Raw genomic sequence first — 21,712 nt, 5'->3', positions numbered from 1 at the left:
CATACACGCTTCAGATGCTAAGCAGGCATTTCAAGAAAAACATTTTCTTTTCAGGTCTTCCATTTTTGAATTATATATGGATAAATGTCATTAATATGACCTTCGAGAAAAAGCAAAATAGCAATGTATTTAGTGTAAATGGTGAAACAAGCAAGCTCCACAGAAGTACATAGATACATGTGAAGATGCTGGGATTTCATATAAAGGTTTTCTCAGATGAGAATTTTCACTGATATTGCTGGCCCTTAAACATAAAAATCATGACCACATTAAATACAATAGTTATTATTCATATGTATTTATTAATAGTCTTTTCTGCACTTTGGTAATTAAAGGGTTAATTCAAGCATCATAACCACTACAGCCTACCGTAGTTTTTAAGATGCCAGGAGTACCCTGGTGCCAATTTGAATGAAAGTGAACAAAACTCCAAAATTAACAGAATTAAAATTAACCAGCCCAGAAAACTTGTTTCAGGCTAATGAAGCCTGACAAATGTGGAGTTACACTCCCAGTAGCAATATACCATATCTAAGTATATGCAGTATTTCATACTGAAATGCAACATGTACAGGGTCCTTGCACCATGAGCACTTCAAAACATCGAAGAGGTCATGGTGCTTGATGTAACACTAAAAGGGGAACTATTATTATTATTATTCTAAATATATTATTATATTATTGCCATTTATACAGATTCCGTAGCGCTTTACAATATTATTAGAGGGGGGATTTAACTATAAATAGGACAATTACCAGAAAACTTACAGAAACGATAGGTTGAAGAGGACCCTGCTCAATCACGCTTATAGTCTATAGGAGGTGGCGTATAAAACACATTAGGACAGGAAATAGTCAAATTAGGTGGGAGTGAAGTAGAGCTGGAGGAGAGAGTAGAGTGCTGCCATTTAGGAGAGAGCAAGAGACAGGTATGGTAGGTAGAGGTTACTCTGGGAGGCCATAGGCTTTCCTAAAGAAATGGGTTTTAAGGCACTTAAACTATTGAAGACTAGGGGAGAGTCTGATGGCGGTAGGCAGGCTATTCCATAGAAAGGGAGCCACCCGAGAGAAGTCCTGCAAGTGTGAGTTGGCCGTACGGGTGCGAGCAGCGGACAGGAGAAGGTCACGGGCAGAGTGGAGAGACTGAGAAGGGGCATACCTATGGATCTGTGAGGAGATATAAGAGGGGCTAAGATTATTCAGTGCTTTATAGGTATGGGTTAGCACTTTGAATTGACTCCTATAGTATACAGGAAGCTAATATAAGGACTGACAAAGGGGTGAGGTGTGAGAGGACCGACTAGAAAGGAAAATCAGTCTGGCGGCAGCATTCATTACAGACTGTAGCGGGGCAATACGGCTATTGGGAAGACCAATTAGGAAAGCGTTACAATAGTCCATGCGAGAGATTACTAGAGCATGGACAAGCTCTTTAGTAGCATCTTGTGTAAGAAAGGGGGGGATGCGGGCAATGTTTTTGAGGTTGAATTGGCAACAGACCGGATGTGAGGCCGGAATCAAAAGTGACACTAAGACAACATGCTTGTAAGGATGGGCTGATATGGGTACCACCAATCTGAATGGAGAGCGAGAGAGTAGGATTAATATTAGGAGGAGGAAGAAAGACAAGAAGTTCTAAACTCTAAAAACCAAAACCACGACAGCCACTTGTAATGAATACAGACTTCGTGAACTGCAGGTGCGTTAGAGCAGTTTGACAAAATACAAGGGTCCCTCAAGTGCAGGCAGTTGGGAACCTCAGTTACTGGATCGTCAATGTAGAGTTTCTACTTCTACATTACCAATGTCAATTATGTCCATATTTTAATGGTATTCATTGGCAGTCAGCATCAGCTGAAACTCAGCCAGTCAATGGTGTCTAAACGTGGCCTAAATTGACACTCCTAGTATGGATGTGTAGTGACAGAACCAAGGCAGACTGACAGTACACTCTTAGAACCATTAGAATGATCTGTACTTGCACCTAGTTATGTGACAGTCAAATAATTTTTCAAGATCAGTTAGTTTTAAGGCTGCTTTGAGAAAACAACTTTGTGAGCAGGATTAACTAATGCTTTGTCAGATTCACAAAAAAAAATGTTTCCTACATTCACTCAAACAAAATGTATGGTGAACAAATTAACTTTGACAGAAATGTCAGAATGTCCTCCAAACAACTGGATGAACAAACATGGCCAACATTTGTGTTAATGTTGTGTAAATTTAATGGGGCATTCATCCATTCTAATCCAATAGCAAATTACAGGTAATCTCTGCCAAACCAAACAATATTTAATACAAAAAGCAAAATCGAGACATGTTGAAAAGGGGAAAAAATAAAAAATGCAGATCCTATAAAAGCAGTAGGCAGGGAGGGGAATAAATCCTACTGATAAACAAGTTACCTTGGATTTGAACATGGTACTCTCTGCGTGTTCACATTATCACACAATGGCTCAGCTCCATGGTAGATGCCAGTTCGGACATAGATCTAATGTAAAAACACAGCAATAAAGTTTAAACACATAACTAAAATTCCCAAATTTCTTATTAATGTTTTGTACAAAATTACCTTATCAATGTCACGAATGTTTACATTGACATAAGTCGCACACAGAATTTTTATTCGTAAAGTGCTGTTGATGACCCACAGGGATTTAGCCGAGGTTTCGCCATTCATGTATGGTGTAGCAGTGGATATCCGCCTTGAGTACGATGGCATTGTAAAGGTGTCCACTGGAATCTGACTATACAGGCTGTCCTTTGCCATTAACATTAAATTGGGCATCCGTCCAAGCATTATGCAACTTCTTATGTACTGAAAGAAACAAATATTCCTTTATATTTAAATTAATATTTCCATGCTTGAGTGTGAATATTAAAATATAAAGACAGATTTATGGTCCTGTCTAGAAATAACCCAAGTTTGTTTGTTTAATACAAATTAGATTAGCTTTGGATCTCTTATTGACTTAAGTCAAGTGTTCAAATCACACACAACATTCCTGTGTTAATGTGTTGTGGTTACCCAAATAAAAAGTGGAACCAAAAAGGGAAATAGATATTTAATATGAGAAAATATATGAACATTAAAAAAAGAAAGAACTGACCCATTCTTTTTTTTTATGCAAAAAAACTCACAAAAACCAAACCATAAACATTTGATGTTGCTGCACAATAATAAGTGTGCTCTGCCCAGACAAGCACATAAACATCCAGTGAAGAGGTTCTAATGGAACTTTTTAAAGTACAATTTTTTTTATATTGCTGTGATTTGACAATACAAGAAAAGTATGGAATGCGGTAAGTAAGACTGCGTAATACAAGGAGGCAGTAAGTCATACAAATCTGATTATGCATGATAGTTTGGAAACTCCCCACCCAGTAAATGTAATTTCAAAATCAGATTTTTCTCCATCTAGGGAACACCTATTTAGCCTAAGTGATGGAATTAAAGGGACATATTTACCCTAAGTGATGGAATTAAAGGAGCACTATATGGTCAGGAACACAAACATGTATTCCTGGCCCTATAGGGTTAAAACCACCATCCAACCCCCTGTCCCCCTCATGCCTCCCTAAATATAGTACAATCATACTTGTATTCAAGTCTGCAGCTGCTTACTTTGTCCCAGTTTCCTTTAGACCTGCCCACTGTCTGCTGATATCAGCCTGATCCAATCACAGTGCTTCCCCATAGGATTGGCTGAGACTGACAAGGAGGCAGATCAGGGGCAGAGCCAGCATGATTCAAACACAGCCCTGGGCCAATCAGCATCTCCTCATAGAGATGAATTGAATCAATGCATCTCTATGAGGAAAGTTCAGTGTCTGCATGCAGAGGGAGGAAACACTGAATGTTTGGATGCATTTTAGGCAGTCATGACCCAGGAAGGATCTCTAACAGCCATCTGAGGAGTGGCCAGTGAAGTTATTACTAGGCTGAAAAGCCTGAAGGTATTGATTCTGCTCACCAGAACAAATACAATAAGCTGTAGCTGTTCGGGTGACTATAGTGTCCCTTTAAGTTAAAGGGACTTAACTCTTTAACTTTAATTTAAATGGGACATGCATCACTTGATATTTTTTTTTTTTTTAAAGCAGCAAGCAAGCACTTTTAACCTCTTAAGGACATCGCTTCAAAAGCTTGTCTTACCCTTAAGGACACAAGCCATTTTTGCATTTTATTGCGGTTTGTGTTCAAACGCAATTTGCATCTCTGTCATTTATTGCACCAACACATTATATACCGTTTTTCAGACAGCAAACAGGGCTTTAATTTTATGTCACATATACACAGATAAATTCTCATTAATTATAAAAAATTGCCAAGAAAGGGGAAAAATAAATAAATATATATTTATTTTTCAATAGTTTTGGCAATAATAGTGTGTGCATAATATGCCCAGCTTAGAAAAAGTAATTCAAAATAAATTAATTTATGTGTCTAGATTTAGAGAGTACATAATATGTATAGGATTTCAGCTTATTTTCTAAGTTACAGGTCACAAAATACAAGGACTAAAAATTTTTTTTTTTATGTAAAACAATTTTAGAAGTTGGTATGTTTGCCTTGTAGGTTTAGTAGTCACCCCAGAAAACAAAATTGCCACACAAAAGTATATATTTATATAAAGTAGACATCACAGGCTATTTACCTAAGGTTAGTTTGACACTTTTTGCGAAGCCATTTTATCGCCAATCTCTGCTAAATATTGGAGTAAAATTTAGTTTTTTCTCTATTTTGGCATATACACATATAACAAGGTTTTTGTAATGTCTATTTCGTTAAGCTGGTGTGTGCTATTCCTGGAGCACTTGAGCAGGCTACATATTCCAACTACACCATAAAGGCATACCATTTCTTACAGAAGACATCCCAGGGTATTTCAAAAGTCATATTTTGAACTTTAGCGTGGGATAATTTTAACGCTAGCTTGTACCAAGTGTAGTGGGTAATAAGCATTTTTTTCTGCCTTTTTGACACACACAGTGAGTTTGCACAGTATATTTTGCAAACCTTATGTGTGCTACGACTGTATAATCCTTCATATGTTGCTCAGCTATGTTGTCCGAGTTCAGCAATATCCCTGTATGTACCTTTGCCAGGTAAATGTGGACGTTGAAGGGGCAAATTTGAGACGCAGTCAGTTTTTTTCAAACTTTGTGAAGTTTTTACGCTGGGTCCATGTTCCATTTTGGAGTAGATTAGCTGGCTGGTTATTCAAACTTCCCCACAAAGACTTACTATTTATTAAAGAACACACCAAGAGGTAATTCAAAAGGCATATATTGAACCTTAGTGTGGGATCGTTTTTTCGCTAGTATGTTCCAAATGTAGTGGTAATGAGCATTTTTTAATGTATTTTTTTTTACTTTTTAAAAATGATTTTACTTTTTAAAACTAGATTCTAAACTGTTTTATTAGTACATTTTTTAAACTTTCTTAACTTTAACACTTGTAAAAAAATGTATAAACTTTTTTTTTTACCGTTGACCCCTAACTAGCAGTAAGCAGCACTAACAGTAAATTCCCCACTTTCCCACCCACCCCAGCTAGCAAAATATACAATTTTAAAATATTTAAACAATTAATGAAATAAATTGAACCCTTGAGGGTTAAAAAATAAATAAAAGTTAATTCTCAGGTTAAAAAAAAAAAGAGATCACAGTATAATACTGTGATCTGTATTTTGATCACTGTAGGCAGTGATCAACTGGCAGGGAAGGGGTTCATTTTTATTTAGACTGGGTAAAGGGGGGGGGGGTGTTTTTTTTAAACTTTTTAAAGCTTATTTTAAAAACTTAAATCCTAGCTAGCCTAACACCAAATCCCCCAATTCCCCACTTACTTCCACCCACCCCAGCTAGCTAAATATATAAATTTTAAAATACCGTATATACTCGAGTATAAGCCGACCCGAATATAAGCCGAGGCCCCTAATTTTACCCCAAAAAACTGGGAAAACGTATTGACTCGAGTATAAGACTAGGGTGGGAAATGCAGCAGCTACTGGTAAATTTCTAAATAAAATTAGATCCTAAAAAAATTATATTAATTGAATATTTATTTACAGTGTGTGTATATAATGAATGCAGTGTGTGCGTATGAATGCAGTGTGTGCGTATGAATGCAGTGTGCGTATGAATGCAGTGTGCGGATGAGTGCAGTGTGCGGATGAGTGCAGTGCGCGGATGAGTGCAGTGCGTGTATGAGTGCAGTGCGTGTATGAGTGCAGTGCGTGTATGAGTGCAGTGCGTGTATGAGTGCAGTGCGTGTATGAGTGCAGTGCGCGTATGAGTGCAGTGCGCGTATGAGTGCAGTGCGCGTATGAGTGCAGTGCGCGTATGAGTGCAGTGTGTATGAGTGCAGTGCGTGAGTGCAGTGTGTATGAGTGCAGTGCGTGAGTGCAGTGTGTGTGTATGAGTGCAGTGTGTGTGTGTGTATGAGTGCAGTGTGTGTGTGTATGAGTGCAGTGTGTGTGCATATATATTAATTGAATATTTATTTCCAGTGTGTGTATATAATGAATGCAGTGTGTGTGTATGAGTGCAGTGTGTATGAGTGCAGTGTGTGTGTATGAGTGCAGTGTGTGTGCATGAGTGCAGTGTGTGTGCATGAGTGCAGTGTGTGTGAGTGCAGTGTGTGTGTGAGTGCAGTGTGTGTGAGTGCAGTGTGTGTATATGAATGAAGTGTGAGTGTGTGATGCAGTGTGTGATGCAGTGTGTGTTTGTGTATGTGTTGGTGGGGGTGGGCATTTGATATATTATTAATTATTATTTTTTTAAATTTTTTTTATATTATTATTTTTTTTAATTTTATTTATTATTTAATCATCTTTTTTTTTTTCGTCCCCCCTCCCTGCTTGCTAGCTGGCCAGGGAGGGGGGCTCCTTCCCTGGTGGTCCAATGTCATTGGTAGTTCAGTGGGGGGAGAGGGGTGCTGGCAGAGCTGTACTTACCTTTCCTGCAGCTCCTGTCAGCTCTCTCCTCCTCCGCGCGGTCTGTGCAGCTCCCTCTGTCAGCTCCCAGTGTAAGTCTCGCGAGAGCCGCGGCTCTCGCGAGACTTACACTGGGAGCTGACCGAGGTGCTGAACGGACGGCGCGGAGGAGGAGAGAGCTGACAGGAGCTGCAGGAAAGGTAAGTACAGCTCTGCCAGCACCCCTCTCCCCCCAGTCTGTATTATGGCAATGCAAATTGCCATAATACAGACTCTGACTCGAGTATAAGCCGAGTTGGGGTTTTTCAGCACAAAAAATGTGCTGAAAAACTCGGCTTATACTCGAGTATATACGGTATTTAAATTAATTAATGCATTTTATTTAACCCCTGAGGGTTAAAATAAATAAATAAAAATCAGATGACAGTAAAATGTAGTCCCTGCCAATTGGCCATTTAACAGGGATGGGGTTACCGTATATACTAGAGTATAAGCCAAACGGAATATAAGCTGAGGCATCTCATTTTATCACAAAAAAACTGGGAAAACGTATTGACTCAAGTATAAGCCTAGGATGGGAAATGCAGCAGCTACTGGTAAATTTAAAAATAAAAATTGATACCAATAAAATTACATTAATTGAGGAGTCAGTAGGTTAAATGTTTTTGAATATTTATTTACAGTGTGTGCATATAATGAATGCTGTGTGTGTGTAGTGTGTATAAAATGAATGCAGAGTGTGTGTTTGTGTAGTGTGCATATAATGAATGCAGAGTGTGTGTTTGTGTAGTGTGCATATAATGAATGCAGAGTGTGTGTTTGTGTAGTGTGCATATAATGAATGCAGAGTGTGTGTTTGTGTAGTGTGCATATAATGAATGCAGAGTGTGTGTTTGTGTATATATTGGTTGTTGTGTAGTATGTGTAGTATGTGTGTAAACTGGGTGGGGGCATTTTTATTATTTTAATTTTTTTATAAAATCTTTAACTATAATTTATAATAATACCTTTATGTGACATTATTAATTTAATAATAATATTTGTATGTATTTTATTTTTATTTATTATGTAAATATTTATTTAACTTTGTGTTTTGTCCCCCCTCCCCTGCTTGTTACCTGGCCAGGGAGGGGGGTTATATAATTCCCTGGTGGTCCAGTGGTATGGGTTGAGCAGTGGGGGAGCCGGCAGCAAGCTGTTACTTACCTTGCCTGCAGCTCCTCCAGCTCCCCAGTGTAAATCTCGTGGTCTGCGTGCTGCGCGGAGCGTTGTTATGGTAACCCGTTGCAACGCTCTAACGGCCACTGGACTCGCAAGATTTACACTGGCGAGCTGGAGGAGCTATAGGAAAGGTAAGTAACAGCTTGCTGCTGGCCCAACCCCCCCGGACCACAATGTAAGTTGCCATAATACAGACCCTCACTCGAGTATACGCCGAGGGGGTCTTTTTCAGCATAACAAATGTGCTGAAAAACTCAGTTTATACTCTAGTATATACGGTAATTTTATTAAAGCAGAGGAAAGAGGGGGTGGGATTTAATTTTTTTTTACCACACAGGATGAAGAGGATCAGCACTGATCCGTCTCCCTGCACTTCACACTGACCATGGAAGAGCAGGTAGGCAGATTGTGAGTCCCAGCTGACAGCACGAACGGGTGCTCCCAGTCTGTCTCGAATACCGAGGCAGACCAGGTGAGTGTTAAGCCTGCGATCTGGGGTTAACTTTAGTAAATGACGGAAATTTTCCATCAAGGGTACTTCACGCAAGGACAAGCTTGAAGGAAAATTTCCGTCTTTGGTCGGGAAGGGGTTAATCAAATATACAAACCAAAATAAAGCAAGGAAAACCTGTGTGTAATAAACCAGGGCTTGACAAATTTGTTTGAAATCTAGGAGCCAGCTAAAAAAAATTTAAACTAAAAGCATTTTTAACGAAAAAAAAAATAACTATTCTTAAAGGAACACTATAATCACCAGAACAACTACAACTTAATGCAGTGGTTCTGTTGTCTACAGCTTGTCCATGCAGGCTTCTCGATGTAAACACTGCCTTTTACAACATTGCTGCCTATTCACATCTCCAGTGACAGTCACTCAAACAGCCACTAGAGGTGCTTCTCAGTCCAGTGCTGCACAGTATGCATCACATGCACTCAGTATATCCATACTCTGCATGGAGGCGTTGAATGTTCCCCATTGACATGTATTTATTCAATGCATCTCTATGAGGAGATGCTGACGGGCACAGCATAGCATTTTACTGCACATGTGCATGAACCTCCAAGATTTATTGTTTCAGCAAGACCAGCAAAGCATGGGGAAATCCTATGCGATCGGAAAGGAGACAGTTACCTAAACACACACTCACAGACAGACATATCAAACTTTTTTGCAATATTAGAACATTCAATAAAATATGGCAATATTTAAAAATATTTTTCATGTTCTGTTTCATATAAATGTTATGTTTAGCAAACACGTGTATTTTCATAAGACACTGGGAGCTGATAAGTCCACCTATGCTTATACAATTATTTAAAATAATTTCACTGCTTGCATTGTGATCCCTTGAGGTAGATTACTAATTCTAAAATTTGCTTTCTGCTCTTATTTGGCAAAAGGAGGAAATGGAAAAGTCTAAAGTGTTGGATTCTCTATTTACCTCCTGTTAAAGGAATGTAACAAGCCACAAACAATGGAAAGTGATTTCTGTATGTGTCAACATAATATAAAACACGTAAAAATAAATACATGGCAGACTGGAATACAGGCATACCCCACTTTTAAGTACACAATGGGACCAGAGCATGTATGTAAAACGAAAATGTATTTAAAGTGAAGCAATACCTTTTTTTCACTTCCCAATACATGTACTGCATTACAATAGTAATTCTCAGGCATAACTGATACTGCAACTGCAGATTTCCAGTGATTTTATGTCCAGTGATTTAGTTAGTGATTTCCAGTGGGCTTTTATTTAGTTAAAACAAATAGTAAAAAATAAAATAAAAATCTCATTCCAGATTTATCTTTAATGTTTTACTTATCTGACAGCCCCTGGGAGGAAAAGTAAAATAAACCTGCCCACTGGGCCATTTTCTTTCAATACAGTGCCAATTTGTATTTATTAGCAGCTTAGTTGCACACTTTGTTTAGAAAACCTCTTCATCACTTTAAGCATGTATGGTTTAACTTTGAATCCTAACAATTGTGGCTAATGCAGCTAAGCTGCTAAGTCATAGTTATAGAAAATGGCAGGGTAAACCCTTTCACTGGATGGCAGCCGACTGCAGAATATGGACAATGTATTGACAGAAAAAATATGTTCAGCTAGGAGTAGGCATTATACATTTGAGATGATTAACCTGTGCCATGTCAGAAGGTGTGAAAAGTTCTTGCCCAAATGACACTGAACAGAGCTGCTGCGGGCGAGAATAGAACCTTCAATTTACTGTTCACTCCCAAACAGAAGAAGAGGCGCGGGAATGTCTGTACTTGTGAGTGTATGTAAAGCGGGGTATGCCTGTAGTCATGTGTACATTTCATAGCCATCCCTGAAGAGAAATAAGAGAACACATCCCTGAAACACTTTTTCTCACCTTATACTGACTGAGAGGATATTTTTCCAGCAAGTATTCATCGCAGCCGCACACCTTCAATATGTATTTTCCTTGGTATTCCAAGACACACAGCTTTAATTGTTCACTGGATAGTAACATGCTTCTTGTTTTTTTCCTGATTGCTTCAGCTATTACATGCTCTGGCACACAATCATGATTGATCTTCAACGAGTACTTCTGTTTTTCGTTGTTCGGAGAAACAATAACCCAAATCACCACAATTATTTGGCCTGCAAGAATGCAGAAATCAATGAAATATTGCAGCATTTATTTAAAAAAAGGGAAAAATCATAGTCTAGTTTTTTTTACAGACGCAGGTAGGTAGGTGTGTGTTTGGTTGACTGCAAAGTGCTTCTATACAATGACATTGTCCTGTGGCTAGACTAAAATGCTTAGCAGTGAAAAGGAAGATACCACACTCCCCGCACTGGCTCAATTCAGAGAGCTTCCAACTCTAATGGAGGAGCCTGTGTAATAGTGACACCGAAACCACTATAGAACTCTGTAGTGGTAATGGTGCCTGGAGGGTTTCTTTTAAAAGGATGAAAATAGTATGTATAAATATATGCATAAACACACAGGCCAAAAGAGTGACACAGGACATCTGAGACAGACAGCGTTAGGTGGGTTCTGAATAAATAAAAAAACACAAAAAAGAGACTGAAGTTCAAATGGTTTATGGATGTTTACAGAATCTCGATATAGCCTTTTCCCCTTATACACTTAAGCTTTATGTATCTTTTAGTTTAATTTTTTTTTTTTTTTTTTTTAATTCTTTATTTTTGTTGTGCAAAGGATTTACAAACACGTATAGAATGCCACAACAGCATACATTCACTTATCAACATACGTTATAGCATGGCATTCGTTAAAGCTGCTGCACATTTTTCATTATGGTTTAATATTAGAACTCAAGCTAGGTTGAAGTGTCTATGCAATAAACAAACAGGTATTTTAGGTGAAATAAGGAGAAACACGATGTCCAGTCCTGTAGCGGCTAGACTAAGTAGGAAGTCATACCGGTCTGGTTTTGCTGTCAGTAGTTCGCTGGCGTGTAAGAGTGGCAACCACTTAAGAGTGTAAGCTCATGGGGTTTTATTACACCGGAAGCTTTCGATTCCTATTTTAATGGGCATACGGTATGCCTGTCGCTGGTTTAACTGCCTATGGTTAGGAACGTCTGGATACTATCAGCAGCTCACCAGTTATTATTTACATATATATACACTGCTATAAGTAGGTCTGTAACCGGGGTGGTAGATCTCTGGCTGCATTATTGGTAACAGTTCTCACTGCGGTGTTATTAGGTAATATAGAGGGAGATAGCAAAAACGGGTATCAAAGTATAAAAGAAAAGAACGTAGTACATATTTGTTATAAAGGCAGATTAATACATCCAAAATAGAGGCTTAGATATCTTAGTAGCAGTAGTTGGTTGAGGGGGGGTGCCTCAAAGATTAATTATGTGTGTTCAAGCTGGGGGGTGTCTTACACCATTTAACCTTTCCATAGCCTGCCTGTGGTGTGTATACATTTTCTGTTCACTCCGGGCATAGTTCTCTCTATAGTGTTGTGATTCAGCTATGTGTTATGTCGCTAGAAGCAGTGTTCCGCTACCCGAACCAAAGCAAAGCGATATCTGTCAGCGAGAAGGTAACAGGTGACTGTCAGGCGTACTTGATAGGCAGGCATTAACGTTATATATGTATGTAAGAAAAATAGTGCTTTGTTAAGCTGAGGTTGGTTCTATGTTTTGGTGTCCGCTGGATACTCGTCCCATGGGCGGGTTTAGCTTGGGGAATATGTGTGGGTCGTGTAGTGTGAGATATATGCCTCCTAGGGAGGTATTCCTAGCGCAGTGAGCGCAGGTAGGGTAACTAGGCATCATGTCTTGGTGTCCGGTCAGTCTCACATTGTTAATGCGTTACAGTTGCCACTACTTGGCTATGTGCGTTAGATATCTAGCATTTTGCAGTAACGTAGCAGGCATGTAAACAGAAGAACTTGGTTGTACCCCAGCACAAACTTGTCAAGGCATTATAGTTTATTTTTTTCTTGTCCCAGCACTAACCTGATAGTAGGGGCCCCAAACTGCACAGTTCATTACAGGGTATTATTAACCACTGTACAGTACATGGTTTAAAACACAATCTTCTGGATAAAATAATGGTCAGATCAGGTACGACATATACAGAGCTTTACATATGTTATACAACATAAATTTTCAGTAATCTGATAAAGTGAATAATATCAAGTCAAAACAAAAGTTTGAAAAATTCACCAAATTTTATTGTTTGTGTAAAAAAAAAAAAAAAAAAAAAAAAAAAGTTTCAAACTTTCAAAATACCAATCTCAAGGAACTGCCCTTCATACAAATACAAGCTGCTAAGGCCATATGTAACTGCATGGAACCAGCAATAAGACTTTAATTTGCCATTGGGCATAAATGCTGTATTTATACTGCAACAAGACTCATTGTATGAAATCCAGTAGCCTGAGGTAGAACAAGACACTTCTGTAAATTGTACCTGGAATATACAGTTACCCTGAAGACCTATGTGCCCTGTATTTATATTAAAAATGATAAAGGATTTGACTTCAATTCCATCTATGGTTACGGAAATCTCATAAGTGGATTATCAGCAAGGAAATGTAGTATACTTGAAATTATATTACTGAATGGTACATAAAATTAGATCAGACTTATGCCTTTACATGTAACAGAGCCACACCAGAAGAAACTGCACTTTAACTAAGATGCCTATAGTGTAAAGTTCCCCATAACACTAGCTCAATTTAGCAGTTTTGGTATATAGATCATGCCCCTTAAGTGTCACTGCTCAATTAACTGCAACGTAGGAGCTAAACCCCTACCCTGGCTGAGACTCCCACAATTTGTTAATTATTATAATTTTTATTTGTGGCGAAACCAACTTCGCCACTGAACTGGAGAAGCCTGGTTGCCCGCCTGCTGCCTTTGGACTATGGACCAGACTTTATGGGAATGTGATACCCCAGATAGCTATACCATGGAGCCTATTCATATAATGAAAGACTATGGGAAAGACTTTAGCTCCATGGCAATTGTACTGTGTGAATAGGATCTGCGCGCTATTCGGTAGTTTTGTGCGCTCAGATCCCAGCTATCTGGGGATATGTGAAATGTCTGTGTGTTATGGATAAAAAGTAACTTTCTGTATTTTAAAGTGTTTTGATGTCTTTCTGTAACCATGTGGTTAATGGAGTCTGTCTCTGTGCTGGAAGGTAATTGGATTACTTCTCCAGCACAGAGAAGGAAGCTGGAAAGCTAGGGGTTTTAAAAGATACTTTACTAACTTTTGAACACCTGGTCTGATCCATGCCATTTTTTAATATGTTGTTCCCCTGAATGGATTGATTGTGGATATGTATTTTTATGTGAATGTGATGTATGGTTTTAAAGTTATGAAAGTTGTGTAAAAGTATATTTTAAACTGTATGCATAATGGGATTATGTGTCACACTAAGGGGAGGGGATGTGTGGGATGTAACATCTATGTCATTGGTTCTTTTATGCCTCCCCCTGGGTGTGGCCTGTATGTGTGAGTTGGAAATAAAAGCCAGGCTGGATGAGCCAGTCCTGAGTTCCTGTTTAACCCTCAAAATGAAGTGTCGTCTCGTTCTTGGGGGGAATTGGATTGTAAGCTGACTGCCAGGAGTGTAAGCGGATTGTATGCTTTTCTTGTTCAGCTGTTCCAGTTCGGAGTGTTATCTTGTATCCAGTTCGGGAGTTTGGTGTTCTGCAGTAGCTGTGCCTGTCTCTCAAAAAGGGGATTATCGCCTAAACGGATTTTATTCCCTTTTATGCTGAAACGGTCGTTACATTATTTTTTTTAAATAATGTATCTCGTGCTCTATTCATTGCCCACTAGAGCTTACAATCGTTTCCCCACCCCAGGTAAGAAGTCAACATGTCCCAAAATGGTTTGACTCCTTCAAATGCAGTTGTGTGAGAGCACTCATAGTAACAGTTAAGTGGTTATGGTGCTTGAAGTGTTCCTTTATATAATTAAAAACATTAAAATTGTACTTGTTTTTCTTACCTTTGTCAAGTTTACTTTCTATGTGCTTTGGAAGCTCTGACGAGGACTCAACATTAGGAGGATAAACGTACAACGCTCTGCTGATAGGACCAGTAGCATCACGAAGTTCTACTGCATCTTTGCAAACATTAAGGATGTTTTTACGAAAGTCCTGAACTTCTGGATCCTTTACCATATCAAACTCACAAACAGGCATGCCAATTGCAAACCCTTTGAAAAGTACAAACAAAAAAAATGATTCAACTTTTTTTTTTTTTTTTAGCCCCACTAGTTTAAAACTTACTAAACATTGGTCTAAATGTTGCACCCAGTCATTCATTTACAAAAGCAGATAATAATAATAAAAAAAAATCCTAGCCTATCAGTTAATACATACACGGGTTAAACAATGTCATACAATGCAATAGGTTTTGGGTGAAAGCTTTGGTTACATTTAGAGACTTTGTAAATAGCAGAGTAAAAACAAGAGGAAAAAAAAAAAAAAAAAAAAACATTTACCACAGCAAGAATTTCTTCCTAGCAGTTTAGATACATGGATTCTTCCGCTATGAAAAATATATTGAAGTTCGACTTACATTTCAGGTCATGCTGCTTTAGTTTTAGCTGTGGCTGCCCCTCCTCTGCTGGCTGAGATCATCAATACAATGCTTCTCCACAGAGAAACATTAGGTCTACTGCACATGTGAGGCAACTGACACGTTTAACCATTTAGCATCTCTTTAGCGATAGAGTACCACAGTGCATTTCTAGGAAGAGCGATTGGGGTCCTCAAGCAAATGAACATTTTGAGCACATTTCCAATGACATTAACACTGGTTAACAAATGTCAACGCAAAAGTTTCTAATATTTTTGCATATCTTTTATTCTACAATAATCCATTTCTCTTTTATATTTACATAACATGATAATAAAGGACTGTTACTCTATTCAGATAACGTAAAAATGGTAGAGAATAATTGTCTAAGGATATATAGTAGACTCTACAATATCAATTGAGGCAAGTTGCAAGTTTCTATAAACATTTATCCATAGTCATTCCTCTGAAGGCTAATTTCCACTGGACATCTTATTTATGCCACAAAACAATTGTGAAAAAAAAAAATATACCAGAAACATCCCAGTGTAGATAATGGTAGCCACATTCATGAATGAAACTAAATGCAATTGCTGAACTACAAAGATACAGGAATGTCTCACTTTATGAACTCCCGCCTTTATGAACTTTTTTCTGGATGTGCCACCATTTTGTGTCAGCAGTCCACGGATCAGGAAGCAGAGCGTGCATTGGAGCACAAACAAGAAGAGAAGAAGAATTTGTGGCAAGGAGTAGACAAGAGGATCAGGAACTCAGTTCCTGAAGATAAAGGCAAGTCTAAAAACAGGTTTAGACTGAACTGTAATCTTTCTGCAATGTAATATTATTGCACTGTGTACTATGGAGTAGAGATTTGACTTTGTGTGTGCAAGCAGCATCAGTGAGGAGCAGGAGGAGGGCTGAAAAGTCTGAAGAAAGGAGAGAATGAAGAGAGTTTGAGAGCTGTAAAAATAAAGGGAGTAAAAGAAAATTGCCAAAAAAAAAAAAAGAGATGGAAGTTTGAAAGTAAGAGAAGGAGGAGCGTTTGAGAGAGGTATAAAAAAATAAAAAGAAAAGAAAAAGTGATAAAGAAGAGGGGGAAGCTGATAAAAAGAAATTGAATAAGTAGGAGGGCTTAAGAGAGGTGCCCTCGTTCAACAAATACGGCATGTCTCTTCATTAAAGGGACACTATAGTCACCAGAACAACTACAGCTTAATGTAGTTGTTCTGGTGGCTATAATCATTGCCTTCAGGCATTTTCATGTAAACACTGCCTTTTCAGAGTTTACATTAAAAAAAAAAAAAAAAAAAAAAATGCCTGAAGGCAATGATTATACCCAATGGTTTATGATCAGCAAAATTAAGGAATAGCTAGCATCTTAAGATGTGGAACTTTGAGACCTGAAACATATACAAACACTTCCGCTTCTATGCCTGTAAAAGAGAAAAAAATACCAACCACTAGGACACACAAATTGTTAGATTTGCATTACTTCTTACAAAATAATGTTAACCCATTTCTGAGCTCAACGTCAAAACAGATCTTACCTATTTCTCGATTAAGAATTTTCTCTTCTCTGTTACCAACAGGTTCAATCACTTTCAAAAAAGGTTGGAACAGCCGAAGGTCACAGAGACGCCGCGTTTCATCAAAAAATTCTTCTCTTTCTGCCTCTTGTGTAACACTCACAAAAATATAAGATGATTCATCTTGAAGTAGGTGGTGAAGAGGGTACTTCCTGGCTTCTTTAAAAAGTTCATGCTTTATGTTCACAAGTGTCGCCTCTCGGAGGCATTCTAGGACCACCATCATACCATTTGGTAATAAACATTCCACTAATATTCGAGGGGGCATCAAATGGATGCCCCATAGTTCACCCGATGAAGGCCTTGGTGGCATAATTACCACAGTTTTTGGTTATCCTATTTTGAGATGACTTGCACTAACGATGCATTTCTCTTGCAAAGACCTAAAACAAACCAAATATATATACATATTCAATATAAAATAGCTCAGATAATTAACAAGCACAATTAAGTATCAGCTTCTGTATTTGCTACTTTTTAACACATTTTAGCATAAGGAAAATAGTAACATAATATATATGGCAATGTCAGTGCTTACATTTTTCACTTGCATTCTCAGATTTTGTAAGCAGAAACTGAGCCTTGACGATTGAGTGTGACCAGCAGAGTTCCAATGAGTAGCTTGAAGAGCAGCCACAGGAAACAGACCATTTAATATCAGGTCTTCCCCCATTCGGGTTCACTGGGTTTCTGTTGCATTACAAAACGTTTGTCACACAGCTGCTGTGAGGGGCAGGTACTGGATTACACACTTCAGCACTCTGATGTTTCCCAGTGTAAGGAGTGAAACCATTTAGGAATAGTTTTATTTCTTACGTCAGGTCTGCCCTACCACACAGACGCCAGCAGAAATTAAAACAGCCTTGAAGGGCTTTTTTTTTTAATCTGCCTTCACTGCCCCTTTACTTACCATTGTTTTTCTTATTTGTTTTTACATTCACCATAATTATCTTTTTATACATAAGAAAATGTAGGAACTATTTTTTATTACGTAGAGCATGATGGCAAGGGGCAGAGCTAAGCAAGGTTACATTTCAGCTGCTAAGCCAATTCACTCACAATCCATTAGAATCCTACAGAGTGTCAAACCGCAGACATCATGAACATAGAAGTACAAAGTGGATGCAACCAGATTCTGATATCTGGTGCACGAAGAAAAAAAAAAAAAGGAAAAATTATATATACACCGCATTTTTCGCTCCATAAGACGCACTTTTTTCCCCTCAAAAGTGAGGGGAAATGTCTGTGCATCTTATGGAGCGAATATGAAGCTTTACTTACCTGTCTTGTAGCGTGGGCCGGCTTAACAGAGCGCACCGCGGTACAGGAACTTCAATTTCAGGTTCCGGTTTCCGGCGGGACTGAAAGGAATGCGCACTCAGTGTGCACACTTCCGTTCAATATTGGAGTAAAATTGTTTTTTGGGGGAGTTTTTGGCACGCAAACTTATAACAAAACTTCTCATGTGTATTTTGTAAAGTTGGTGTGTGCTATTCCTGTACAAAGTTTTATTTTGTGTTCAGTTACAACTGCTGACTAAAATGACACCCCCATTGTATGTCTTTGGCACTATTTCGTGAAGCTACAGTGCCATATAGGAGACCTGTCCTTTTCAGTACTCACAGTAGAATTTTGAGAGACGGATTTAATGAGCCTATGCTTCCATTTGGGGTATTATAACAGTTTGACTTTTCAAAAAAAAAAAAAAACCAAAGGCCTACCATTTGTAAAAGTAGACACTCCCGGGTATCTCATAAGGTGGATATTGTGCCTTAACATGCCCGCATTTTTTCACTAATAGATGCCAAAGTATGTGGTATAAAATAATTTTGTGCATTTTTTACATATGGATTGCATACTTCACATGTGCCACTAAGTTCATACCCCCCAAATTATGTTCAGCTAAGTCTTCTGAGTAAAATGACACCCCCATTTTATGTCTTTGGCACTATTTCGTGAAGCTACAGTGCCATATAGGAGACCAAGCCATATCAGTTTTTACCGAACTTTGACGCTGGGCCTATGTGCAATTTCCAAGCATCTTAGCAGGTTTAAAATTCAAACTACCCCACAAAGGCCTACCATTTCTTACAGTAGACACCCCAGGGTATTTCAAAAGGTATATTCTAAATATTAGTGTAGGATCATTTTTTTGTTAGTTTGTACCAAGTCTCGTTGCAATTAGGATTTTTGTCTGCCTTTTTGACACACACTTGGAGATGTTACTGTATATTTTGTTATCCTTATGTGTGCTATGGCAGTATAACACCCAATATGTTGCTCAGCTATGTCATCTTAGTGCAATGATACCCCCATGTGTACCTTTTTCAGGGTTATGTGGATGTTGAAGGGGCACATTGGAGACACACCACTTCCATATTTTTCAAAAGTGGATGCTGGGCCCAAGTCTCATTTTAGCAGCTCAGGACTGCAAATTACCTCTCAAAGGCCACATATATTTTTAAGTATAAGCAGCTCATCAATTCAAATGATGAACAAGTGCATACTATTTGCTGTGAAAAGGGGGAATAGTTGGGGTAAACTTATCCAGGGGTAGTACCCAGTCATCTGCGTCCCGGGCAAAGCTGTCATGGATTCCGAAACCAAAACACAGACAGACCACAAAGAGAGAGAACACAGAGAGAGAAACTTGTAATACCGGTCCTTAGAATGGCCGGGCTATACAAGCAGAGAATTGTCAAGGTACAAGCCGAAGTCAAAGGAGTAAAGAGAAACGGAACAACGATAGGACAAACCGAGGTCAAGGATCAGAGAAGACAGGATAAATGGTAGACAAAGCCAAGATTCGGTAACCAGACAGATGACTAAATATCACACCCCAAAACTGGTCTACTTATTCGGCCTGGGTGTGAACAATTTTAAAACAATGGCCAATCCATAGGCCAGGCTGAGAGGGGCAATCAGGGCAGTAATAGCTGGTCTCAACTCTTACGCCCCTCTTGTAACACACCCTGCACCTTTTCTGGGGGTTTGCTTTTTGGGGGTTGGTGGAATCTTAAAGCAGAAGTGACCTGCCTCCATTCTTCTGCTAGGCTCCACTGATGGTCTCCTTGTGTGGCATTCTAGCAGCTTAGAAATTAGCTCAAACTGGAAAGAAAGAAAAGTGCTTTTCAGCCCAGCATTTGCCTTTTTAAAAACGACAAAGGCATTGTGGATTGCCATCTGCATCAGGTATATGCCCACTTTTTTATACCATGCCCTGGTCTTTCTCATGATCAAATACGGCTGCATCAGTTGATCGGACAGGTTAACGCCCCCCCATATGCCGATTATATTGCCGTATGCAGACTGGCACCTGTTTACATTAGTCTCTGCCACGAACTGCGACCCTCCGAGTGTTTTCACCATTAGTGGTGGTTAAGATGAAAACATCCTTTTTATCCCTGTACTTGAGTGCCAGCAGTTCATTCTGGCAGAGAGCTGCTGTTTCCCCCCTTTTCATTTTTTTGTTCGCTAGAGCCTTTGGGAAACCTGTGCGACTCTTCCGAATAGTGCCACAGGCCACGGTCTCGAAGCAGTACAAAATTTTTAACAGTGGGATGCTATTATAAAAGTTATCAATGTACAGATGATAACCTTTATTAAGTAGTGGCATTATTAAGTCCCAGACAATTTTCCCACTTGTCCCTACTATATCTGGGCAACCTGGGGGATCAAGGTGGCTATCCCTTCCTTCGTATACATGGAAGGTGTATACGTAGCCACTGCCACTTTCACATAGTTTATAAAATTTTATCCCATATCGGGATCTTTTGGATGGGATATATTGTCTAAACCCCAGTCTTCCCTTAAACTTCATTAGGGACTCGTCAATGGAAATGTTTTTATTGGGGGTATATATAGTGGCAAATTTACTGTTAAAGTGGCCAATTAAAGGGCGTATTTTGTAAAGAAGATCATACTGCGGATCACCTTTTGGGGGGCACTTGTTATTATCACTAAAGTGCATAAATCTTAGTATGTCTTCATATCTTTCCCTTGTCATTGTCTCGGCAAAAATGGGGGTATTGCAAATAGGATGTTTAGCCCAATACATCCTAATTGTGGGCTTTTTAATTAGCCCCATTAACATGGTCAGTGCCCAGAATTGTTTCAATTCTGGCACACTGGTTGGGCTCCATCTCTCTTTCCTGGAGATAAGAGAGTCTGGATTGCGTGCCAGATATTGCTCCACATAGAGATTAGTCTGGGTGACTCTCTCTCCAAAAATCTCATCCCCCAAGAACAGCTGCATAACATCTAGTGCACTATAGGCAGACAGGTCAGCCTGTATGCCAGGGTTGGCTGTAAACACTGGGATGCCTGGGGAAAAATTATTAGGGGTTACCCAGTCATCTGCACCATGTTCAGCATTAGGGGAATCGTCGATTTCCCCTGATGGTCCTGCAGTATCTGGCATATAGTCCCTGTCCCCTGCGTCCCCTGCGTCCCCTGCGTCACTCTCTGCTTCACTCTCTGAGGCAGTGTCAGTCGCCTCTGAGTCGGCCGCTAACAGGGCATAAGCCTCCTCTGCGCTATACTTTCTAAACATTGTTAATACAGCTAACACAGCTAACAAAACTAACTAAATATATATATTTTTTTATTCCCTAATTCCCACTAAATTCCACCCACCAAAATAACTAAATCACAAATTAATAAAAATCAAATAATAAAATGTAACCCCTTAGGGTTACAAAAAAAAAAAAATAGATCACAGTAAAGTACTGTGACCTGTATATTGATCACTGCTAGCAGTGATCAAGCAGCAGGGAAAGGGTTATTTTTTTTTAATAAAAGGGAAAACTTAGCTATTCTTCTGGGACACAATGTAGCACCGATCCGTCTCTCTCCACTTCACAAACCCACAAGAGGTGGAGGGAGGCGGATCAGATATCCCAGCA

General features: G+C 39.0%; 1 protein-coding gene across 1 annotated transcript in view; it reads right to left on the bottom strand.

Annotated features, from left to right (window-relative positions):
* PIK3CA (phosphatidylinositol-4,5-bisphosphate 3-kinase catalytic subunit alpha) overlaps positions 1-21,712 on the bottom strand; it is a 75,681-nt gene that overhangs the window by 37,178 nt on the left and 16,791 nt on the right. Inside the window, exons 2-6 of the mRNA XM_063441053.1 lie at positions 16,770-17,191; positions 14,645-14,854; positions 10,542-10,792; positions 2,573-2,818; positions 2,406-2,491 (exon numbers count right to left, since the gene is read on the bottom strand). Of these exons, the coding sequence (XP_063297123.1) occupies positions 2,406-2,491; positions 2,573-2,818; positions 10,542-10,792; positions 14,645-14,854; positions 16,770-17,121 (1,145 nt within the window). The 5' untranslated portion in view covers positions 17,122-17,191. The remainder of the gene's footprint in view (positions 1-2,405; positions 2,492-2,572; positions 2,819-10,541; positions 10,793-14,644; positions 14,855-16,769; positions 17,192-21,712) is intronic.

The sequence above is a fragment of the Pelobates fuscus genome, chromosome 2 (genome assembly GCF_036172605.1).
Source record: "Pelobates fuscus isolate aPelFus1 chromosome 2, aPelFus1.pri, whole genome shotgun sequence".
NCBI lineage: Eukaryota > Metazoa > Chordata > Amphibia > Anura > Pelobatidae > Pelobates > Pelobates fuscus.
This window is presented reverse-complemented; position numbering and strand designations above follow the sequence as displayed.